At 35.7% G+C, this 22,128-nt stretch overlaps 2 protein-coding genes across 6 annotated transcripts in view; one reads left to right on the top strand and one right to left on the bottom strand.

Moving 5' to 3' along the window:
* Nucleotides 1–1,751: 1,751 nt before the first annotated feature.
* Nucleotides 1,752–10,887, bottom strand: LOC306845850 (regulator of G-protein signaling 20-like; the record flags this gene model as incomplete). Of its 2 annotated transcripts, none has more annotated exons than XM_079378835.1 (5): nt 1,752–1,940; nt 2,036–2,270; nt 3,534–3,659; nt 4,032–4,195; nt 10,675–10,887. In XM_079378835.1, the coding sequence occupies 5 exons, from the start codon at nt 10,885–10,887 to the stop codon at nt 1,752–1,754; spliced, it is 927 nt and encodes a 308-aa protein (XP_079234961.1). The 2 variants fall into 2 exon arrangements, with proteins under 2 accessions (XP_079234961.1, XP_079234962.1); XM_079378836.1 differs by having other exon boundaries at nt 3,534–3,623.
* A 1,350-nt stretch (nt 10,888–12,237) lies between these two features.
* The window catches only part of LOC306845714 (V-type proton ATPase subunit H), a 36,594-nt gene continuing 26,703 nt past the window's right edge, over nt 12,238–22,128 (top strand). For 2 of the 4 annotated variants that reach the window (XM_079378667.1, XM_079378665.1), the window contains exons 1-6: nt 12,238–12,301; nt 12,862–12,995; nt 15,871–15,970; nt 16,221–16,310; nt 17,267–17,380; nt 18,979–19,083. In XM_079378667.1, coding sequence (XP_079234793.1) covers nt 12,892–12,995; nt 15,871–15,970; nt 16,221–16,310; nt 17,267–17,380; nt 18,979–19,083 — 513 coding nt within the window. In that variant the 5' untranslated portion in view covers nt 12,238–12,301; nt 12,862–12,891. Of the gene's footprint in view, nt 12,302–12,828; nt 12,996–15,870; nt 15,971–16,220; nt 16,311–17,266; nt 17,381–18,978; nt 19,084–22,128 lie in introns of all 4 variants that reach the window. The other 2 variants (XM_079378666.1, XM_079378668.1) reach the window with 2 other exon arrangements.

The raw sequence follows: 22,128 nt of genomic DNA, 5'->3' as shown, positions 1-22,128 counted from the left end.
ATTGTACCTGACTAAACAGACCCACTTCAGCACTTGACAAAACCAATGGTGTTTTTCGCTCCAAAACTAGAGGCAACCGAAGTGCAATAGCTCAATTCAGAAGTCACCACCATGCAGGACAAGTCATCTCATGAATGATCAAAAGCCCAGAGTCTATACTGTATGTGGCAAGAGTTTAAATCAACTATTGCCAAAAAAAGAGATGTCACAAAATTGAATGTCAAGGCACTTCCCCGAGTGAGGATCTTGTCTTTGAGCGACATGAAAGTCAGGCAACAAAGTAATTCACAGAACTAAAAAATATAATAAGAACTTGGCAGCTCCAATTCTAGTCAGTTGTATTGGAGAGAAAGCTAATCGCACAGTTTTACTGGACTTGGCTACTTTGGTGTCATCTACTTATGAGGGTCCTAGCAATAAAACCTGCACCTTTCTATTCAGGGCTCATGTTTAGGTCTAAAACACTGTACTGTAATACTGTAATATAATACCTGCATGTTAAATCTCTTCTATCCGAGGTCATTTGTATAAATATTACTACCTCTACATAGTGTATACTAATGAGGCTTTCGGTCTTCATAGCATCTTTGGGTTGAGTACATACAAGGAATAGTTGCCATGTCCAACCAACTCTTAGCTGAATAAATGAATGCTCAGATACAGAAAAACACTTATGGATAGATGATACTTATGTAAATAAGTGTTTGATATTTTCTAGCAGTACAAAATGCAGATAAAAATAACTGTTCTAAGCTGTCTGAGATATGCTGTTTGATTTTAAATACATGTTTCCCCCTTACAATATTTTTTCTCTTTAATTATTTTGTTTTAGTTTTTCTGTTTATTTCTGGTAGTGCTGTCAAACGATTAATTGCATCCAAAATGTTGTATATGTATATATTTATATATATATAAATTATATCACATATAAATATATTAAATATATAAACGTAACACATTTTTCTTAAATATATACATGCATGTGTATGTATTTATATTTACATAATGAATATACACAGTACACATGCATATATTATGTAAACAAAAACTTTTATTTTGGATGCGATTAATCGTTTGACAGTAATTTCTGATAAATATGATTTCTCATTGGAGATGCCAAGTCATTATAATAGGGGTTATTTAATAAAGTAGCTGAAACAATACTGTTTAAAACAGGGCGTCCCGTGAGTAGAGCTGAAGTGTTGCCTTGACTTGAGCTTTGATTCTCATACGCATTTTTCATAAACGGGTAATACTTGTTACCCATAATTCCCTTTTCTTTAAATATTGTAACACAAGAAAAAAAAGCTTGAAGAAATGTAATACAAATTCATAAATATATCTACTGTATATACAGTATATAGCCCACGATTGGCATCACATCTTCCTTTGAACATTAATACAAAAAATGAATTAAAAACAATAAAAAAAAAAAAAAAAAAACCTTCAGCACAAATAAAATAGATTATTTTCTTAAAAACATCGAAACGCACTGATAATCCTTTGGAGCATCTTTTGCTAAGCTGAACTGTAGCAGTACTTGTGTTGGTGTTGAGCCCTCAGGAAATTTCTGACATTTTTTTTTTTAATCCAGTAACCTGGAGACCTGAGCGTCGTTTTTCAGGTACAGATCGTTATAGCGGTAAAATCCCTGGAAGGACCCACGCTGAGGTCCTTTTAAACATATTCTACACAAGAAAAGGTAACGAACAAAAGATAGGGAAGGGGCATTCGACCGGGATCACAGAGATCTAAGATTCCACCGACTGCTCAGAGACTGTCTTAAGCAGGTTTTTGTATACCGACGAGTTCATGAACCGCGGATACGAGTCTCTTTGCATTAGCGTGTATATCTGGAGCTGGGCATCATCAAAAGTGTGGGATGTCGGCTCCAGCATGTTCCTGTTTATAACCTCTCGAACTCTAGAGTCGAGGCTCACCTGAAAAAAGCACAAAAAACAAGAATATTATAAAACCCTGATTATACAGGAAATGTGATTAGGTTGTTCCTAGACGTGCTGATGCGTTCTCTCACCTCTTTGGGTGAGAGGATAGAGATATAGTCTTCATATATTATCCGTGCCTTCTCCTCGATGACGCTCTTATTGGATTCCTTACTGAATTCCTCGCAGGCCAACCAGAAGAGCATGTTTTCCTCACTGAATTCGGTGCGCAGAAACTGCCGGAAGGCACTTCTTCCAGCGGGGCAGTGCATCAGTTTGTCGAATGATTGCCCCCACAAGTGGACCTCCTCCGCAGTCGGTTTCGGACTGCCAAAAAACAGAGAAGTCTTAGTCAATTTTGGCAACAAACAGATCAGTAACCATTGTCCTCTGTTCTTCATGTGTTTTTCAAGAAATACTCTTAGAGCAAATATGTTTTAGGTGTAATTTGTCAGAAAGTTGAATGTTGCAGAACTATAATAATTCATTGAAATAAAAACAAAGAATATTTTAGGTTAATTAATAAGTTGCATCCTAGAGAAAAATAGTAATTCGTCTGAATAAAAATAAAGAATATTTTGGGGCAATTTGTCAGAAAGTTGCATCCTACAGAAAAATAGTAATTCATTGAAATAAAAACAAAGAATATTTCAAGTTAATTTGTCAGAAAGTTGCATCCTACAGAAAAATAGTAATTCATTGAAATAAAAACAAAGAATATTTCAAGTTAATTTGTCAGAAAGTTGCATCCTACAGAAAAATAGTAATTCATTGAAATAAAAACAAAGAATATTTCAAGTTAATTTGTCAGAAAGTTGCATCCTACAGAAAAATAGTAATTCATTGAAATAAAAATAAAGAATATTTAATGTGTAATTTCTTAGAACGTTGCATCTCACAAAACTACAGCAATTAATTTAAATTAAAAAACAGAATATGTTGGGATACTTTTTCAGAAATTTGCATCCTACAGAATAATAGTAATTTATTTAAATAAAAATAAAGATTATTTTATGTGAAATTTCTCAGAACGTTGCATCTCATAAAACTACAGCAATTAATTTAAATAAAAATAAAGAATATTTTAGGTACAATTTGTCAGAAAATTGCATCTTCCGGAACTAGAGTAATCATTAAAATAAAAACTAAGAATATTTTATGTGTAATTTCTCAGAAAGTTGCATCTTGCACGACTATAGTAATTATTTTTAAAATAAAACAAAACTAAAACAACTTAACTATTTAGATTATGAAGCCTTTTTGGTTTCAATATTTTACAGAAAATGCTTGTATTTTTTATTTATTTTTACATATGAATATCAAATTACACCTAATTAAGGGAAAGGGGAAGGGGAAAGGGAAGTGGTGTGTGGCCAAGTATGGTGACCCATACTCGGAATTTGTTCTCTGCATTTAACCCATCCAAGTGTACACACAGTGAACATACACCTGGAGCAGTGGGCACGTCTGCTTCCATTAACATAACATTATAGCTAGCCGATATATCAGTTTTAAAAAAAAAAGACTTGTAAGTTAATTTTTTTTGTACTTTTGCTAAACCTCTTTCAATAAAAGGCAGGAACAACTGACCTTTCCTCGAAGTCTGCATTCCCCTCTGCTTTAAACTCATACGAGGCCCTCCGGTTCCTCTCATCTCTGTCTTCATTCCTAACAGTGAGACTGCAAGGTAGTAAACACATCATGATCCCAAGACACCTAACAGTAGACATTAGGAAGCCTTGGAGGATCTTTCACCTGCTCAATGTTCAGTTTAAAACTGTAACTGGTGCTCATTATAAGCTCACAGCCAAAATATCAAGAGTTCTGGTGTTTTTCAAAGCAGATGTCTTGGGATCTCAGACATTTCAGTAAAAATGACTTCATACTTGCGGAATGAGCAAAAACAGTACTTAAATCACATCTAAACAATATTCCAGGTATATTTACTGTAGAGAAGATAAGTAATAGTCTTGTCAAATGCAATTATTTTCTTATAATACAGTGATTTCCTGGCCATTAGTTTAGCCCGAAACGAACCTTGTTAGATAAGATCTCACATTAGCAGCGTAGCGAAAGAAAAACCCCTACCAGGAGCAGCTGCAGCAACAGCACCAACAGAAGCAGCAGGCGTTGGAGCCACGGTTCCCCTGGCCGGGCTGCTCGTTCTGCACTGGTGCTGTGGTGCCCGCCACGGACTCCTGCTGCACCGACATCTGCCTCTTTCGCATCTCCATCCGCTCTGATCCCATGGGCTGCAGGAAACAGGGCGCAACTGAGACGGAGCCAATACAACTGCAGCCACAGAGATCAACGGGATGAATTAATGGATCAACAAACAATTGTAGGGTTTAGATATCATCGGAAGTTATTTTCCTCAAGCCCAAACATTTTGTGGTTTCCAATTGAGAAAATAATGCTTTTAACAAAATAACAAATATGCACGAAAGTGGCTTCCATGCTAGAAAATAAAATAATCCCCCCCCCCGAGATGCTGAATTTGCATAGAAATTGGGTGAGGAAGACATGTTTTAACTTGACCAGACACCAAAATGTCCTAGCATGTCACAAACACTAACATGTCACGTCATACTTATTTCAAGCTGATTTGAATAATTGCATACAACTACATGAACACTTGTCTTTTTTTGTAAAGGCTTTCTAGATTTTTTGTGGAAAAAGTCAACCTGTACAACTAATAATAACTGATGGATTACAGTTTCTGACATATCTGAATCATAAGCATGTTGATGAAATAGCTTATTATCATAAGATAATTATCACATTCAGTGTTACAGTGCTTCTCATTCTGCAAACACGCTTAGGCCTACAGCACAATAAATTTAGACTTGTTGCCATGTGGGTGGGTTTTCTCTATTTCTTCAAACTTTGGTGTCTGCACTGATTTAAATAACCTGGCTTTGGGGTTCAAACAAACCATACATTGGATAAAAACCGAAGGTTATTTGAAGCAAATGAGTAAGTTCCTGTACTGAGCTGTCTTTATAAATGCATACAAGTACGAGTTATAATTATTAAATGACTCTTGATCAATAGATCTTGCTGTGTTAATTCCAAAGAATCGTGGAATCAAATTCCTCGCTTGAGCTGGAAGATGTTGGAATATTTGGGGGTAGGAGGGGGCGCAGCACGCATCTAGTGATCACAGCCGCGGTGCATAAGAAATGCTCGCGCCGTGATTGATGGTAATAAACACGATTTAAAATAATAATAATAATTTGCGAATTTGCGAATTATTTTTGTCTGCATGATTTCACGACTAGCAAACGATGATGATTACACTGGCTCACAGAAAAGCCTGATATGGTCTGCTAGATTTTACCGAAGCAGAACAGACGAAAAAAGGAATATTACAGCTTTAAATGTGAATCGAATCCTTAAAGATGGGGCGCACTGGGAAAAATCAAAAGACAGAGCATTCTACTCAAAAAAAAAAAAAAACGTAGGCTAATGTACTAACAGCATCTCCATCGCATATCCTCGCATTGCAAAGTGCCACCATGAAGCCCAGCTACAATATCTCTTTATCGCCCAGGACAACCATCGAAAAGACATTTCTGTCAAACATGACATGCCATCTTCAACAATCAAAATCAAAGGTCGTTTTCTCCACGGATACCCTGTATATTTAAAAACAACTTAGGATCCCCATACTTACAATTTCACCATGTATGCCCAGAGATAAGAGATATTCTTTGCCTTGATTACATCCGTTGGCATAAGGATTTTTTTAAAGACCGGCTGTTTTTTGACAATGCGCATGCGTGTCTCTCGCTAGCTGTGGCGGTGGTAGCGTAAATCCTCTGGATGTCACTGATTCATGATGCACTTACATCTAACGGTGAAATACGACATATTTAAATGTTTTGCTGCACTCCTGCGGTTCTTGCTTTCAAATTATTTACACACCCAACGCCCCGCATGCGGTTTGTCAAGAAAACAAGTCACAAACGCCAGCTTAGTAGCCTAATAAATAAGACGCTTGTATTGTTTTAGTGTTTAATGGAGGAGGATGGCTAGGTTTAACACTGCCACCAATTAAATGAGTGGTCATGCAGACCGATTGTTCCTGTGCGCCTCACATGAGGTGTCAATAATGTGTCATAGAATGTGACTGACAGGCTTATGGTGGATCGTGGACTTAAAATGTGAGGAAGACCCCCGCCCTAAGCACAGTAACATCATAAGGAGGTTACCTTTCTCGTCAGGAACCAGGGCTTTCTTAGAGTCACTGGTGACAGTAGATTATGTTGCACTCTTGGATTAAATTTGTACATTTTACAAGAATGTAATAAACATTTACCAAATTATTAAAATGAATAAATAATAATAATATAGTGAAAACAGCATAGACAGGAGCAAGACTCTTTCCTCATAAAAACAGTATTTCGAATATCAGTGTGTTAATGTTGTGCCTGTGGAGCCTGGAAAACAATCAATTGGTTATTTCAGTGTGAATAACTCAGGAATTTCATCACTGACATTAGTAATGTTATTTATGTAGCAGCATGCAGCTGATATCGTTGGAATATTTTTAATTTCTACATGGAATATTCAAATTCAAAGTTCTCAAATTACCAGCATCTTCCCACTTTTTTACCTAAAACATTCTCACTTATTAATTATACAATATGGTTTATAGATTGAGATGCTGTTTGGATCAAATCTTGGTGATAGCACAACTGACTCTGTCCATGGTCCTGAATTCGTATCAATAGTTTCTAGCAACCAAAAGCATACAAATAAACGTCGTGCAATGAAATACCAAATATAATGTTAACTCATTATATTGTAAGCATGAGAACGGTTATAGGCTGATGTGAAAACGCTTATGACTTTAACCCAACCACATGACGTGTTCATTTACTGACATAATTAGCAGTCGCACACAGTCGTGATTACCATCTTTGCTGGTCTACGGCCTTTCATTGGTATATTTAAGGGCATTACTGACATCTGCTGGAGCTGTGAGCGGAATTATGGGAAAACCCAAATGTGAGTAAGGCATCAAAGACGAGTCTGCTGTGCATATCAGAAACGCCGTATTTAAAGGTAGTAATGTGCGATGAAAATAATTCATATCCATCGGGAATGAATTAGAAACGTGAAACTACAGATCTAGATGTAGTAGCCTATATGTAAAGATAGAGTCATGACATCCGACCACTGTGTGGGAAAAGAAAGTGGGAGAGGCACAGCTCATTGCAAACACTAGGTGGTACTGTTTGACCGCCTGTATAGGTCTGCCTTTTCCCAAATAACTACAGGGCTAGGGCTAGGGCTGTATATTTTCAATTCATTTGTATCACTATATATCAATTCTGATATTTTTTTATGCTTTAAAGTCTATTGATTTTAGGTTGTGGCCTGTTTTGAAAGAATGTTGTTAAACAAGTAGTGATAGTCAATGTTCAAAACAGTCTTAGACTAAATATAAAATATCACCTGGTGGCACATTCAGAAACAGAGAATGATAGCTCAAACAAGCAACAAGAACATTTGCTTACTGTGTGTTCCAGCACCTTCTAAAAATGCAAACACTGGCTTAAGCTGCTGTATCCATGACAAGTTTTAATGCTTTAACAAACATTAGATTTCTGAAATTTTTCTTGGTGTGCTTATTTTTTATGCAAACAGTAGTCTTCTAGATGGAAATCAAAATATACACTCTAAAATAAATGGTGCTATATAGGACTAAAAGTGGTTCTTGGCTCGTAATCATAGGGGAACCACTTTTGGTGCTATATAGCACTATATCTTTAAAGGTGCTATACAGTGCCTTTGTCAAATGGTGCTATGTGGAACCATAAGAGGTGCCATATTGCATTGTATTTCTTCAGCAAAAATGGTGCTAAACAGCACCAACAGTGGATGGTTTGGCTCGTAAAGAACCTTTAAAGGGGCTTAACAGGTTCTTTGTACGGCAGTGGTGCTACATAGCACCTTAATCACCCCAAAAAAACACTGAAGAACCGCTGAAGAGCCATACAGGAGCTTAAAAGGTTCTGTATATGGTAGCGGTGCTATATAGCCCCTCAGTCATGCCAAAGAACTGGCGAAGAACCACTGAAGCACCAAGATTTGGTGCTATACAGCACCAAAAGTGGTTCCCCTATGATTACAAACCAAAGAACCACTTTTAGTGCTATATAGCACCATTTATTTTTAGAGTGTATAGTCAAGAGGACATGTAGTTGTTCATTAAGAATGGCATCAGTAAAGCAATAAGTTTATACTCTTTACAGTTGGCATATAGCCACTGGGTTTCTTCAGAGTTATGAATTAAATATGACTATCATGTAATTCTTTTATTTCTTCAGGAGTGTTTATGTATTTTGTTATATGACTGTTTATTGGACCAGCATTCTGTGACAAAGTGCAGGATTTCTGTAACTCTGATACATATTCTTATAAAAAGTGAAAGGTCTGTTCTGGAATGATTTCACATCAAAACCAATACCTTAATGCCAATAGCGGCGCAGAACTGTTCTTTCTGACCTTTGAAAAAGAAAGGTCAGGAAAAACACAAACCGAGCGCTCTCTAGGAGAGCAGAAGCTGGTCTTAAGGTTCATGCCATTTTCGAATTGATCTCCATGAAGGTCATTAGAGTTTCTCTTATGTGAATTTAAGACATTCATTAAAAAATACACCAGATGTCCACTGCTGTAAGTTTCAAGGCCAGTCAGGTGTTCTATATTAAACTGTCTATGACATCATCTAACAAAGAGCTTTTTAATCTTGAAATTAAAAGTGAATAGAAAGTGTTCCATTCAGTGAGAACAAGCTCTGAATCTGAAACTGTCATTTTTCCTCTGACATCATTTAATAACTAAATGAGACTGTCTAATTTCCATCCAAAACGCTGAAGATGTCAGAGGGCAACTATGTAGGGCTCAGTCTAGAAAAACCTGTCACATTTACTCAGATGTTTCACAATGATGTCATGCTATAATCAGTACAGCCAATTCAGAAAAATAAGTATCTCCTGACCTTTTTTCAGATATCCTGTGTATCTATTTACATGTTAAAAAGAAAATACCGGCATTTTGCATATCGGCAGTGTACCTGTTGTCTGAATGATTTTTATTGCAACCACTTATAAGATCTAATTAAGGGATAGTTCATCTCAAACGGAAATGACACTCTTGTGTTTTTTTGTCTGCAATAAACTTCCAGTGTTGTTTTGGACATCATTAACTTTATGGAAACTTTATTTTAACTTTAACTTTATTGGTACCTTATAAAAGATTCTCTGTTTGTGTTCCTCGGAAGAATGTAAGTTACATAGTTTTAGAATGAAATGAGGGTGAGTAAATCATATACATTTTTGGGTGAACAATCACTTTAAGAGAAAAAGCATGACTTCAGTGCAATATTTCAGCATAATAAAGACATAGTTAGATTTCAGAGCCATGTTCCTATAATCAACAAAGCTACTGAAATTACATTTTAACTGTATAGCCGAGGAGGAATGGCCCCCTGGTGCACCCTGGTGTCTCTCAAGTTTTTTTTCTTCATTATCCAGCATCAAATAAAGTTTTCTGTTCCTTGCCACAGTGGCCTTTGGCTTGCACACTAGGGGACTAAAGTATTATGCCATGACTTTCAATTACCTTCTTGGTTGAACTGCTTAGTAGTGGGTGATATTCTCAAAAACTTAAACCATGATATGCGGCATTTTAAATATGGCACGACACACAATACATAATATTAACAAGGTTTGTGACTACACCAAAATTGTATTTAAACCCAAACCAAATAATTATTAATCCTCAATATCACCTCAAAACAGATTGTTAACTTCAGTTGACAAATATTATACATCCAACTTAAATGTTATAATTACATTAATGTGCAGCCTATCATTTTATGTACATTGCCATTCATTTCTGTAAAGCTGTTAAATAAAATTGTGTATTTTTAACATAAGAGCTGGTGCCCCCATTTAACCTGAATGTGTGAGACTTCCGGTATCATCCACTTCCAGTTATTTTTAGCTGTACAAAACAGCTTGTTATGCTGCTTGATGCTGCATACTGGCATGTCTTATCATAATATTTGAACTTATTGTCTGAATAATAAACACACTGGATCATAGCTCAAATATTTTTACTGTTTACTGCACTTAGTTATTCTAGTTGTTTACCTATAGCGGCTAACGAATTGGAAGTCTTGCATGTCCACAGAAATAGCTATAGCTTACTTCCGTGTTGCACAATATTAGATAATCACTCTTCTAATTCTGAAGATAAACTGCCAAAGTATTTTTGATGTTTGTCGTGATATATAAGTGTTTATAAATAAGATTTCATCAAAAACCTACAGTGTAGACCTTATGTCATGTTGGTGTGAAGCTATTTCTATTAAACAAACCGTGTTGCATAAATTGTGCTGCACCTACTTGATTATGCAATCATTTAGTCAAATACTCTTAATCCGTTTTCAGACAGGAAGGCTTCTAGAAATAACCTGATCACATCAAAGAGAGCTGCCTCCACGGACAATAAATAGCACCCAGAAACCACTGATATAAGTCTATGGATGTGGAAAGCATTTGTTACTGTGAAAATCTGTACTTTCTCATCATAGTCAATCTAGCTGTCAAGAATAACAAAATGCTCTTTTGTAAAGCTCTTGTGGCTCTCATGCATGGCTATCTTTAAATAATTAATAGTGCTGACATGATTCGGGTTGGTGCATACTCTGACTTACCTGAAAGGATATGGGATCCTTTGATCTGTCCTCCGTATTATCATTCTCGTCTTCATTTTCATAACTTCCTGTCGCAAAGTAACCCTCGTCGTGCCGACAGGCCAAGAGAAGATGCCGTAGCTGCCCCCACATCAAGTAGGGAGAAAGCCGAACGCTCTGTACCACAGAAGAGGGCCAGACCTCCCACTTTAAGACAATTCTGTTACATGGCATAGCTCATCTAAAGCCTTTCCGTGTTGTTAAAGAACTAACATGTTCCCAAAGACCCAAAGCCATGAGGTTTCTCATGATCCACGCCAGTTTCACATCTCTGGACAGCAGGTACCTTAAGAAAAGGAACATAAACAGAAGACAACAAATGAGAGCAGCACTTGGTGAACAGGGCAGAAAAGGGATTACACTTGTGCATGTCCCATCGAGTCTGATCCCCCAGTGGTTTAGTGCACTTCAAAGGCTTAGGACAGATTAAACACAGGATGTGTGCGCCTGTCGTTCACAGCCATGAGTGTGTGGTGTGAGCGACATTTTGAATAAAGTGGATGCATTTATAGAGTACAATATATAAGAACTTCACCAGTCAAATGTGGTTAACTTGACTACTCTTTACTCTTTCATTAACTTCCATGTGCTAAAAGTATGATTTCTATACCTAGAAAAGCCATGAATTAATGTTTTTGTTGTTATAAATAAAAATAAAAAAAACATACATTTTATACTATTGCCAAGCTATTTTATCAGGTAGAAATTGTGAGTCAAAAATATTTAAATAAATCATTATTTATCCAGTAAACTATGAATGTATGGAAAAGTCATGTAAATTCACTGGTTAAAAAGACTGGGATCCTCGAAAAACATTCAAGCTTTTAAAACTTCTGCAATTCTGAAACTTAATCATTTTAATTCAATAATTCATCTATTAAAATTATTTAATTACAATAATTTTATTATTATTTTTAATTCAGTTATTCACTTTTAATTGCATGTTATTTAATTACAATTATTTAAACTGTAATTATTGTAGTTAATTATTTTAATCTCGTTTGACTGGTTGCTGCAGGCTTCGAATATTTCTTGTGTAACTACAATAGGGGTGCTTGGAGTCAAAACGTTGAAGAACCACTGTATAAATAAATATGGCTGTATTATATACAGATGTGTATTAGATGAAAGTATGGACATTTATTTACAGAAGTAAGACTATATTATGGCTTCATACCTCAAATTTCTCTATAAAGCACGACTCAAATTGCCTCTTTTGTTTGTAAGGCCATCCTTATTATTGGCGTCCAGTGTTCATTTCACCACTAATGAATCAGTAACGGGTTCAAATGAGTCACTGAACTGAATCAAAATCCTCGCCACTGAAAATATTTTTTTTTAACATATGCTTTATTATCAACAGGTAGCATGTACAGTGCCATATCTCAATATATAACAGCAAAAAACATTTCACATGTCTCAACAAATAGGAACAAGGGAGAAAGAGAAAAGAAAAAAAAAGATAAATAAAAAGCGACTGAAAAGATTGTGCTCTTTAAAGGGTTAATTCGCTGGTCCTCTCACATGACAGCATCACGTGACATTGATCCCGTGACGTCTTGTAGCAACTTGACAGCAGAGGCAGCAGGTAAGCGAGAAATCAAATATATGTATAATATTTCTACTAGACATATTGCTTATCGGGTTCACATATAATTACCAGATAACTGTATAGCAACGTCTGACTAAACACAAAGTCTAGGTGCTACCTTTCCAACCGCTGTTTTCTGTATTAGCAGTTTGTCAGTGGCTCTATCCATTCAGTATTTGTGTTTGTTTGTTTGTTTTGAAGACGTATAACAAATATTATCCAATTATTTTGAAAAGATGTGTCCAGACCCACCGAAACGTTTAGTTAATCTCATCTATATTTTAAGTGAAGTTGTAATTCGCATTTTTACCCGTTCACCCTTAGCTAGCTGATACACGACCTATGCTAACGTTACGCTAAATCATTTTATAGTGTTTATTAGTAACTTAACACACCGTAGTTTTTGCACAGTAATCGCGAGTAATAATCTTTGTTGAACGTTTTTTTCCATGTTTCTAACCTCTTTTCGAGCTGAATGAGTACAGATACTGCAGAATTTGTAATTGTGGCCTTTCTGTGGACAGCTGCAGCACATCACCATTTGATGTTGTGTTCAGTTTTAAGGTCCTAATATACAATAACTCAAGATGGATATCCGAGGGGCAGTGGACGCTGCCGTCCCTACCAACATCATCGCAGCTAAGGCCGCAGAGGTCCGAGCAAACAAGGTCAACTGGCAGTCCTACCTCCAGTGAGTACATCTCAACACCACTTCTGCTCCAATATTCCTCTCCTAGATCCAATGGAACAACCATATCTGAAATCTGAAAGCATTTTTGAGGTCTTGTAACATACTTTAACAAGAGACCGAATTTTTGGATGCCTAAAATGCTGTCTATGTAGGCAGCTCACTAGTTTGAAGAGGTCACTGACTATGAAACAAGAATAAGACCAGTTGTGTATCTTGGTCTTATTCTAATTTGGATCATGGTTTCTTTCTTTGATACAGAATAACTCCGCAGATTAACTAACTTAAATTAATTTAGCATATTTGCTAATTTCCCTGGTGTAATGCTTCGGTCATTAAGTGGCCTTAACGACTATGTACTTACATTTAAATGAATCATTTAGTACAATGCACTTATTGTGTACATACATGTCTTTACATTGTACTTATATTTTAAAAATACCTGCATGTAATTACATCTGTAATTAATTTCTGTAATTACATTTATAATTACACTGTTGACCCATCCCTTACACCTTAACCTACCCATACCACCAAACCTGTCCCTAACCTTACCCATATCCCACCTCAATAGTAGCAAAAGTGTTTTGCAATACAACATGAACACAATAAGTACATAGTCATTAAGATCACTTAATATAAAGTGGGACCAATGCTTCTCTAAAACAGGAACAAGGTCTAGATCTTTTAAGGAAACTAAAAGTTTGTGTCATTGTCTTGTGACATTTATGATGGAGGTTGTGTGCGTTTGTGTGTGTGTGTATTTCTGTCTTTTTTCTGGTTCTGACAGTGAGTGTTTTAAGGTTTGTCATTTCTTGTATGCATAGTCCTCCTCCTTTAATGTTATTTAACAACTAAGCCAACACTAGAAGGTAATTATAGTTATATGTTCTAACCCATATGTTATATTTACTGTTTACATAGTAATATAGTCAGTAACTGTCCCCTGTCATAAAACCCAGAAAGCTTTTCAGTGATGTCAGGGTCTTTATATGATTGACACCAAAGTGCATGTGTAAAAGTTGACTTTTACATGTTGTCCAATGAAAAGACATTGAGCTTGTCATTTCCTTTTTGTATTACAAAATCCCTGCCTGCTGTTTTTTTCTGCCAAATGTGGGTTAATCACTTCTACTGTTCAAAAGTTTAGGGTCAGGTTTAGAAAGAAATTAGGAAATTGATACTTTTATTCACCTGGAGCAATAAATGGGTTTAAAAATGCTTAAATTGTTGCAAAAATTCTGTTTCAGATAAATGCGGTTTCTTTGAACTTTCTATTCATCACATAATCCTTAAAAAATGCTTCATGGTTTCCACAAAATTATTAAGTAGCACAACTGTTTTGGACATGGATAATGATAAGAAATGTTTCTTAAGCACCAAATTTCTGAAGGATTGTGTGACGCTGAAGACTGGAGTAGTAGCTGCTAAAAAAAATCACCTTAGACATCACAGCAATAAATTGTATTTTAATATGGACTACAGTTATTTGAAGTTGTAATAGTTTGTTTTTGCTATATTTTTGATCAAACAAATGCAGCCTTGGTGAACATAAGAGACTTCTTTCAAAACATTAAAAAATCCTACTGAAGGCAATCAAAATTCAGTTAGGAAAAATTGATAAATGAAGTATAATAAAGACTGCATAATGAAGTATGATAATCAGTCTATACTTGTAGTTTAAATCAGATGCATATTAATGCAGAGGGCATGTGGCAGGTGAAATCAGATTGATGCAACGAAGGCGGTAGCACAAATGCACTTGGTTGTTTATCTTACGTTAGTCCTTGACACCCTCTTAAAAATCAGAGTAAAAGTGCAAAATTACAGTTCAGAAAGTTTCATTGTTCTCTCATATTTCTTTTGAAAGAACAAGGCAGAGCTCAACAAAATTTATTTTTGCAACATACAGTAAAGCAATATTAGATCATGCCTCCACAACCAGTCAGCAAAGCAAAAACAGTACCCAAAACTGTATTAACAGTCTTCTGTCAGCCAAGAAGTTGACTGGGCAAAGCCAGTGAAGAGCAGAAGCAAGAGACGAAGCAATGATGATTAAAAAAAAGGAGCAGAGTTTTTTGAATAGCTTAGTTGTGTATGTTTCAATGCTCGCCCAGACTTCGTCTGACCAGTACAAATACAAGAAGTGTTATACCAAAATGCTTCACAACCACATCCCATAAACCTTGAATTTCCATAAATATGCCCTCTTATCTCTTATTCATGAAGACTAACATCCCTTGAAACCACACAATCATAAGGATAAACAACAATGGGAAAATAATATAAAAAAACAGCAATATATTAAAATTATTATTTTGAATGGCGTTATAAAATGATTAAATAATAAATTATTATAAAGAAATGAAAATGAATGAATTAATAAATGGAGAATAAATGAATTTAAAAGAAAGTAATTAATGTATGGTTTCTCTCTTGAAGCAAAACACAGTTTGCATTTGATGATCCTTCAGCAAATACAATTATTATATTAGATCTAATTAGATCATTGGATTTTTCATTTGTAGTAATAGTCAGAAATTATACTGAAAAAAAATATTGAGTGCACCTTTAATTTTTAAGGCGTAGACACTCATTTGTGATCAATAGGACCTAGTGGGACAAGTAACAGTTTTATCAATGGGCCCGACCCATCAGCCCATCCTTATTATTGAGTCCTGCAAGCTCTCCGCAGATGGGCGTTTGAGAATGGATTTATTGGATCTTTGACAGATTAAAACAGAAAAAAGCAAGTGAGAGCAAATATGTTTAATAAAAAAATGTGATCAATTGATGCACTTCAACTGATGCTGGATCGCCTTTTGTTGTGCCTGCTGTCTAACTTCCTTTAGTCATTGGTGAGTTTCATGCTTTTCAGGGGCCAAATGATCTCAGCCGAGGACTGCGAGTTCATTAAGAAGTTTGAGATTGCCAGGTCTGAGGACAAGCAAGCAATTCTGACAAAAGAAGGACATCAGGTGGATATGACATTCTTTTAATATTAGTTTTGCCCCTACCAATCTTTAAAAGAAGAAATGTACCACATTAATTTAACATAACAAAGCTAGATCATTACCTGTGTTTTTATTTTTGGTTGGATTTCATAACCACAAATATTAGGGATCCTTTTATTTAAATGAATGCTTTGTGAAATGACTAGGCTTACATGTTGTATTTCTATTGAAGACTGTACATTTTTACTAATTCTTCTAACATATTTTGTTGTAGTGTGCAAAGACCTTCCTCAACCTTATGGCTCACATATCTAAAGAGCAAACAGTTCAGTACATCCTGACCCTGATTGATGACACGCTGCAGGTAAAAACACACACCATTTTGGAGACGTAAAAATTCCAGCTCTAATGTCTGTTTTCTCATAACCTGTCACACTTAAAAGCTTCAGAGTGTTCATTTATAAGGCATAAACTGACCCTGTATTATCTCTGTTGAAAGGTGTATAGTGTATTGAGATGAAAAATGCAGACAGTCACATGAATATTACTATGACAATTGCTTTTTGTCTCTTCACAGTCTTGGTTTTGCCAATGATCAAAAAGGAAAAATGTCACGTCCTCAAACTGATTCTGATTCATAATGCCACTCTGTCAATCCTCGAGTAAATAGAGTGTTATGGCCTAGATGCAGATTGATGTTCTAGCTTGGCTATTTCGCTGTATATTTTGTCAATATTATCTTTTAAATTTGTGCTGATAGATGGCCTTCATAAAACCCACTTTCAATTGCTTTTATGGAATCTGCGATTCTGTGTACAGAGTCTATACTGAGTATTTCTGTATTCATACAGTGACTTGTCCCCTCACAGCTCATTTAGCCTATGCCTCTATGATGACATCTTCTATTCATATGCAAAGTGGTTATAATTTTACAACAAAGATAAACAGGCTCATCTTTCCATTTTAAAAAATCAATTCATTTTTATAAATGTGTCTCTGGGGAAATTGAAGAAATTAACTGTCTTGTCAAGAATCATGTGCATGATGTAGGCCAGGGTATATTAAGTATTTTTCAAGGACACAACAATGCTACCAAGTATAGCTTATGTTGTGGTGATGAAATGGAAGTATTTCACCCTTGCAGATGTAGTCACTGATTTTTTTTTTATGTCCATTTGTGAAAAGCTTTTTACTATATATTATACTATATAGTATATTATACTTATACTATTGCTATACTATAATATTTCTATAATCACCCAGCTTTTCTTATCAGCTTATTTTATGATGCAATAATGGGTCTTCTGCTCTACTATTCAGGAAAATCACCAGAGAGTGAATATCTTCTTTGATTATGCCAAGAAGACTAAGAATACAGCCTGGTCGTATTTCCTCCCAATGCTGAACCGTCAAGATCTCTTTACTGTTCACATGGTAAGTTGCTATCAGGCAAAAAATAGATGATAAATATCTATAATATAGACTACTGTTCCAAAGCTTCTAAGACTCTTTTTTTTTTTTTTTTTTAAGAAATGTATACTTTTATTCAGGAATAATGCATTTGTGAAAGACATTTGCAATGTTACAGAAGATTTATATTTTTAAAAAATGCTTTTCGACTTTGTTCACCAAACAATTCACAAAGATAAAACAGTTGTTTTAAATTGTAATAATATAATATTACATATTTTCATATTAAACTTACAACAGACATACTAGTCAGAAAGTGCTTTATTACAATTATGAGCTAAAAATAATCACAATATTCCCTAAATTATATGTCATAGCAGTGAAATGAATTTAATGTATTTTAAGAAGCTGATTTGACCTATTCCTATTTTGTTCTGTAAAAGAAAAGTAATTTCAACTACATGCATAAAATCTTAAATTTAGCAATTAAATTTCAGGAGTGTGCAGGTGGTGTTTACTGATGGTTCAGCTGCATTTACGTAACAAATTCACCGTGAAATATGGACCAGTATCTCACACCCCTTTTCTCCTGGAAGAAAAATGTTTCCAAGTAATTACTGAACAAAGTTAGCTTATCCTCCCTTCTCTCTATAATTACTTTGGAATGATGTCAATTCCTAAACAGAAATATAGCAAGTTTCTGGAGTTGTCCACATTCTTCCACACAGTTTTCTGCTTACTATTATTTTGTATTCAACAGCTCCAAATTATTGAGCTTACACAGGGCTAGTTCTTCTAAACCTTTTGTTTGAGAGCCCATAGTTAATATGGGGTTTATCAATAATTCATCAAAGAGATTTCCATGCTTAGTTTTGAACATTCACTCAAAAGCAAAACGTTTTCCCAGGATACTCTTATTTTAGGGATACATACTTCACACGCAGAACACCGTGAAGGCAGTCGTCACAGTTTAATTACCCTTCAGGCAGACAGCGGACGCAGGGTGCTGAACCGCATGAGGATGGTATTGATTCCCCTTGCCATCCTCACCTCAGCTCTTAATGAAACACTCTGAAGTTCCCCTTTTGCATGTCAAGCAGAGTAAATGTCATGTCTTCTGGAAACATCAGAATGGCTCTGAATGCATTCATTACCATAGCGCACACACAGATGTTTGGAGTGATAGAGCTCTCAGTGAATCACTTCATCTGACCAATAATTCAAGCATATTCTGCAGTGGTTGCATATTCATTTGGCTGAAATGCTAATTTAGGATGTTTCATTTCAGGTTGAATGTTTCAGATGGACGCGGAGCAGCAGTTGCCATTACTTATCGCAATTAAGGCTGTTTATTGTCCTTTGGCTTTTTGCCACTTTTATTCAGAGGAAAAAACAGAGTGTGAACAGAAAATGATGTGGAGAGAGACTGAGAGCAGGATTGGGAAATGCTATGAGCTCTATACAAACTCGATTCCAGCTTATTGAGCCCAAACAAGGCACACTAGGCCACAGCCCGACAAGGCATTTTATATATTCCTATTTTCAAGCATCCGTATGAAAGCCACGTCTAACAGAAATGCATTTTTCAAGCACTGATGCGACATTTCTCTTCTTTCCCTCAGGCTGCACGGATCATAGCCAAGCTGGCTGCCTGGGGACGTGACCTGATGGAGGGCAGTGACCTGAACTACTACTTCAACTGGATTAAGACCCAGCTCAGCTCTCAGGTAGAAAACAAAGAGATTCTATCCTAAAATCAGCAGACCTTCTCTCTAACCAATTAAAAAGAACAATTCGCCCAAAAATGACAATTCAGTCATTTACTCACTGTCATCTCATTCCAGACTTGAATGACTGATTTTTTTATTTTGAAACTCAAAAGGAGATGTTATTTAGAATGTTAGTGGTGGCCAACATTATTAGAACACTAGTATTTTAACGAGCTAAAATGATTTTAAGTCAGTTATTTCTATCTTTTGCTGTAGCGTGTCAGTAGGAAATATCAGTTTACATTTAAAGCTACCTGAAAAATTATGCGCAAGTGCACCGAGGGCAAAAGCTGCTTTAATGGCAAAATGAAAGGCTGCTTTAAACGCAAAAGATGGTCACACCAAATGTTGATTTAATTTAGTTAATAGAAGTGAATTGATAAAGAAAATCTATTAATGACATTTTTGACAGCATCCTCATTTTACAGCATTTTTACACAAGTGCCTAAAACGTTTAACAGTGCTGTAGCTTTGCAGGTAGGTTTCTTGAAGCGTCTTGGAGACGCTGCCACAGTTCTTCTGGATTTAGTCCGTCTCAGTTTGTTTTGTTTCTTCATGTGATTCCAGACAGACTGGATGATGTTAAAATCAGATCTCTGTGTGGAGCACTGGCTGTTGTCAGACTCTTTGTGCAAACAAAAATCTCACTGAATTATAATAATTAATGGCAAAATGAATGTTTTGAAATGTAAGCTGATATTTCCTACTGACACACTACAGCAAAAGATAGAAATAACTGGCTTAAAACCATTTATTAGTTGGTGAAAATTAGGGGTGTGCTCAAAATATCGATTCTTAGATACATACCGATATAATAAAAAAAGATACAGTATCGATATTCTAGCCCTTAGTATCGATACTCCGCCCAACCATTAGGGGGCGCAGCGGCGCCCGCGAGTTTAAAAAAACTCATGGAAAATGTTAAAGCAAGATGTAGCATTTAAGTGATTTCATAGTGAAATATGTTATGGCAGTACATGGTGTCACAAAAAAGAATTATAAGAAGATTTAATAAGAAGTTAAGAATAATAAGAAGAAGATTTTGTGCTTGTGTGAGCTCAGACTGTACCCTTGGAAAGTTTAATGTTGACTTGTGGTAATTTCCAGATTAATACAATTTGTGTACAATTAATCAGAGCACTTAAAGTTGCAAATATTTAAGCAAAATGCACTTTGTTATAATGCACTTTTGTCTTCAATAAATTGAAGAAAAATGCAGAGTTCTGTTTGTTGAGTAAATGTGTTCAACATTAACTAATTGGCTCTGGCCCATGTATTTTTATTGAATCGTATCGAATCGTGTCACATTGTATCAAATCGTATCGCGACAGCTCTGTATCGTATCGCCAGGTTCTCCAAGGTATACAGCCCTAGTGAAAATACTAGTGTTCTAATAATTTTGACCACCACTGTAGGTTTGGAACAACATAGGAGTGAGTAAATGATGATGATTTTGATGATGATATTTGAAGATTACTATGAAAAAATAGCTCATGCTGCACAGAAACTCCATTTCACAGCAGGCTTTTATTTTTTGAAAAGCTCTTCACCTTATCTAAAACACATCTGCTTCTTGCTTTAGTCACAAAACATAACCTACTGTATCTGGATCACTGATGCCTCTGTGCCTTATGATGTAAATTTTCCTATACAATGAAACTTCAAAAGATGCCATCACTTTCTTCTTGTTTTCAGTCCTCCTCCTTTCACTGGAGTGTGAAAGGCAAGCTCAGACATAAAAGAATTTGTGATGTGCCAAAGCACTGGCCGGGCACTTTACTTTAAAAAAAAAAAAATTCTTGCCTTTAAGTTTTTGGGGGTTTAAATAGGGAGCCTTCGTATTGAAGTAGGTTTTTTGTGTCAGTTTTTTACTTTAGTTGCTATCAATCGCAGTTAAATTAATGTTTGTTATATTGGTGAAGTCCAAAATCCACATTGAAAATTTAAGACTTAAATTCTAATTTATATCTAAAACAGAATTTTTTTATTTTTTTTTGGCAAATGCAAAGCAAATAAACTAACATCAAATAAATGAAGAAATATTTGGTTGAACACTATTTGTAGTTAATTTTTTTAAATGGGTCGAATGTGAAATCTGTAAATATCAAAGGCTTGATGAATATTTCTATAATTTATATACTTTGTTTTACAATAAAATATCTAATCACCCAATTATTAGATTTGTGTAAAGTAAATTTCCTTGAAAGCCATAGTAATGTAATCATTTTAATTGGTTCACAAATTTCTCGGAAGGATTCATAACCAAACTGATTTGAATGATTGTTTTATATTATATATGAAACATAATTGGAAAGGCCATTGAAATGTCATGGAAAATTGCTAACAAAACAGGAAGACAGCCCAGATTGTGTGTCAAATACTTTGCAGCATCTGCACAGGAATGAGTGAATTTGTATGTACTGTGCCACTCCTCATATCCTACATGTACACAGTAGGGGGTCAAGATCTGCAGAGGCAGCCGTGTCAGGCCACTACTGCAGCAGAGTGCTTTATATAAAGGGCACAACAAGAAGAATAAACCGAGAAGTGCTTAGAGCACGATTTGATCCTGGATCCTCCTGACTCAGAATGAGCTGTGAGCTCTGCTGCAGCAGGCCAGCCACAGATACAGATTAAGAGATTCACTCAGGGTGCAGTGGTGCTAAGTGCACTGGGTTGAGTCATTTACCACCAGCACATGGGAACCAGGAGTCGACCTTACTTGTGGTGGTACCAACTTATTTGCTTAAAAAAAATTAATTAAAAAACCTCTGATGTGCCGGTTTAGCATGGTTTTCTAGAGGTTTTGTTTGTGTTACCTGCTTGGGAGAACTGGCGAAACGGCATCTTGAATTGTGTTTTTGTCTCTGTTTCTTTTGTTTCATGCACCACAATACCTTTTATGCGTAAATATGCACGATATATTTATGTCAAGCTAAGCCTGTCAGTTTACCAGCCAGGTCATTATAAAGTAGCAAGAGATAAAAGCTGTTTTCCATGTAT

Source organism: Barbus barbus, assembly GCF_936440315.1.
Source record: "Barbus barbus genome assembly, chromosome: 26".
Classification (NCBI taxonomy): Eukaryota; Metazoa; Chordata; class Actinopteri; order Cypriniformes; family Cyprinidae; genus Barbus; species Barbus barbus.
Note: the sequence above shows the minus strand (reverse complement) of the source record. Positions and strands in the feature narration are given on the sequence as shown.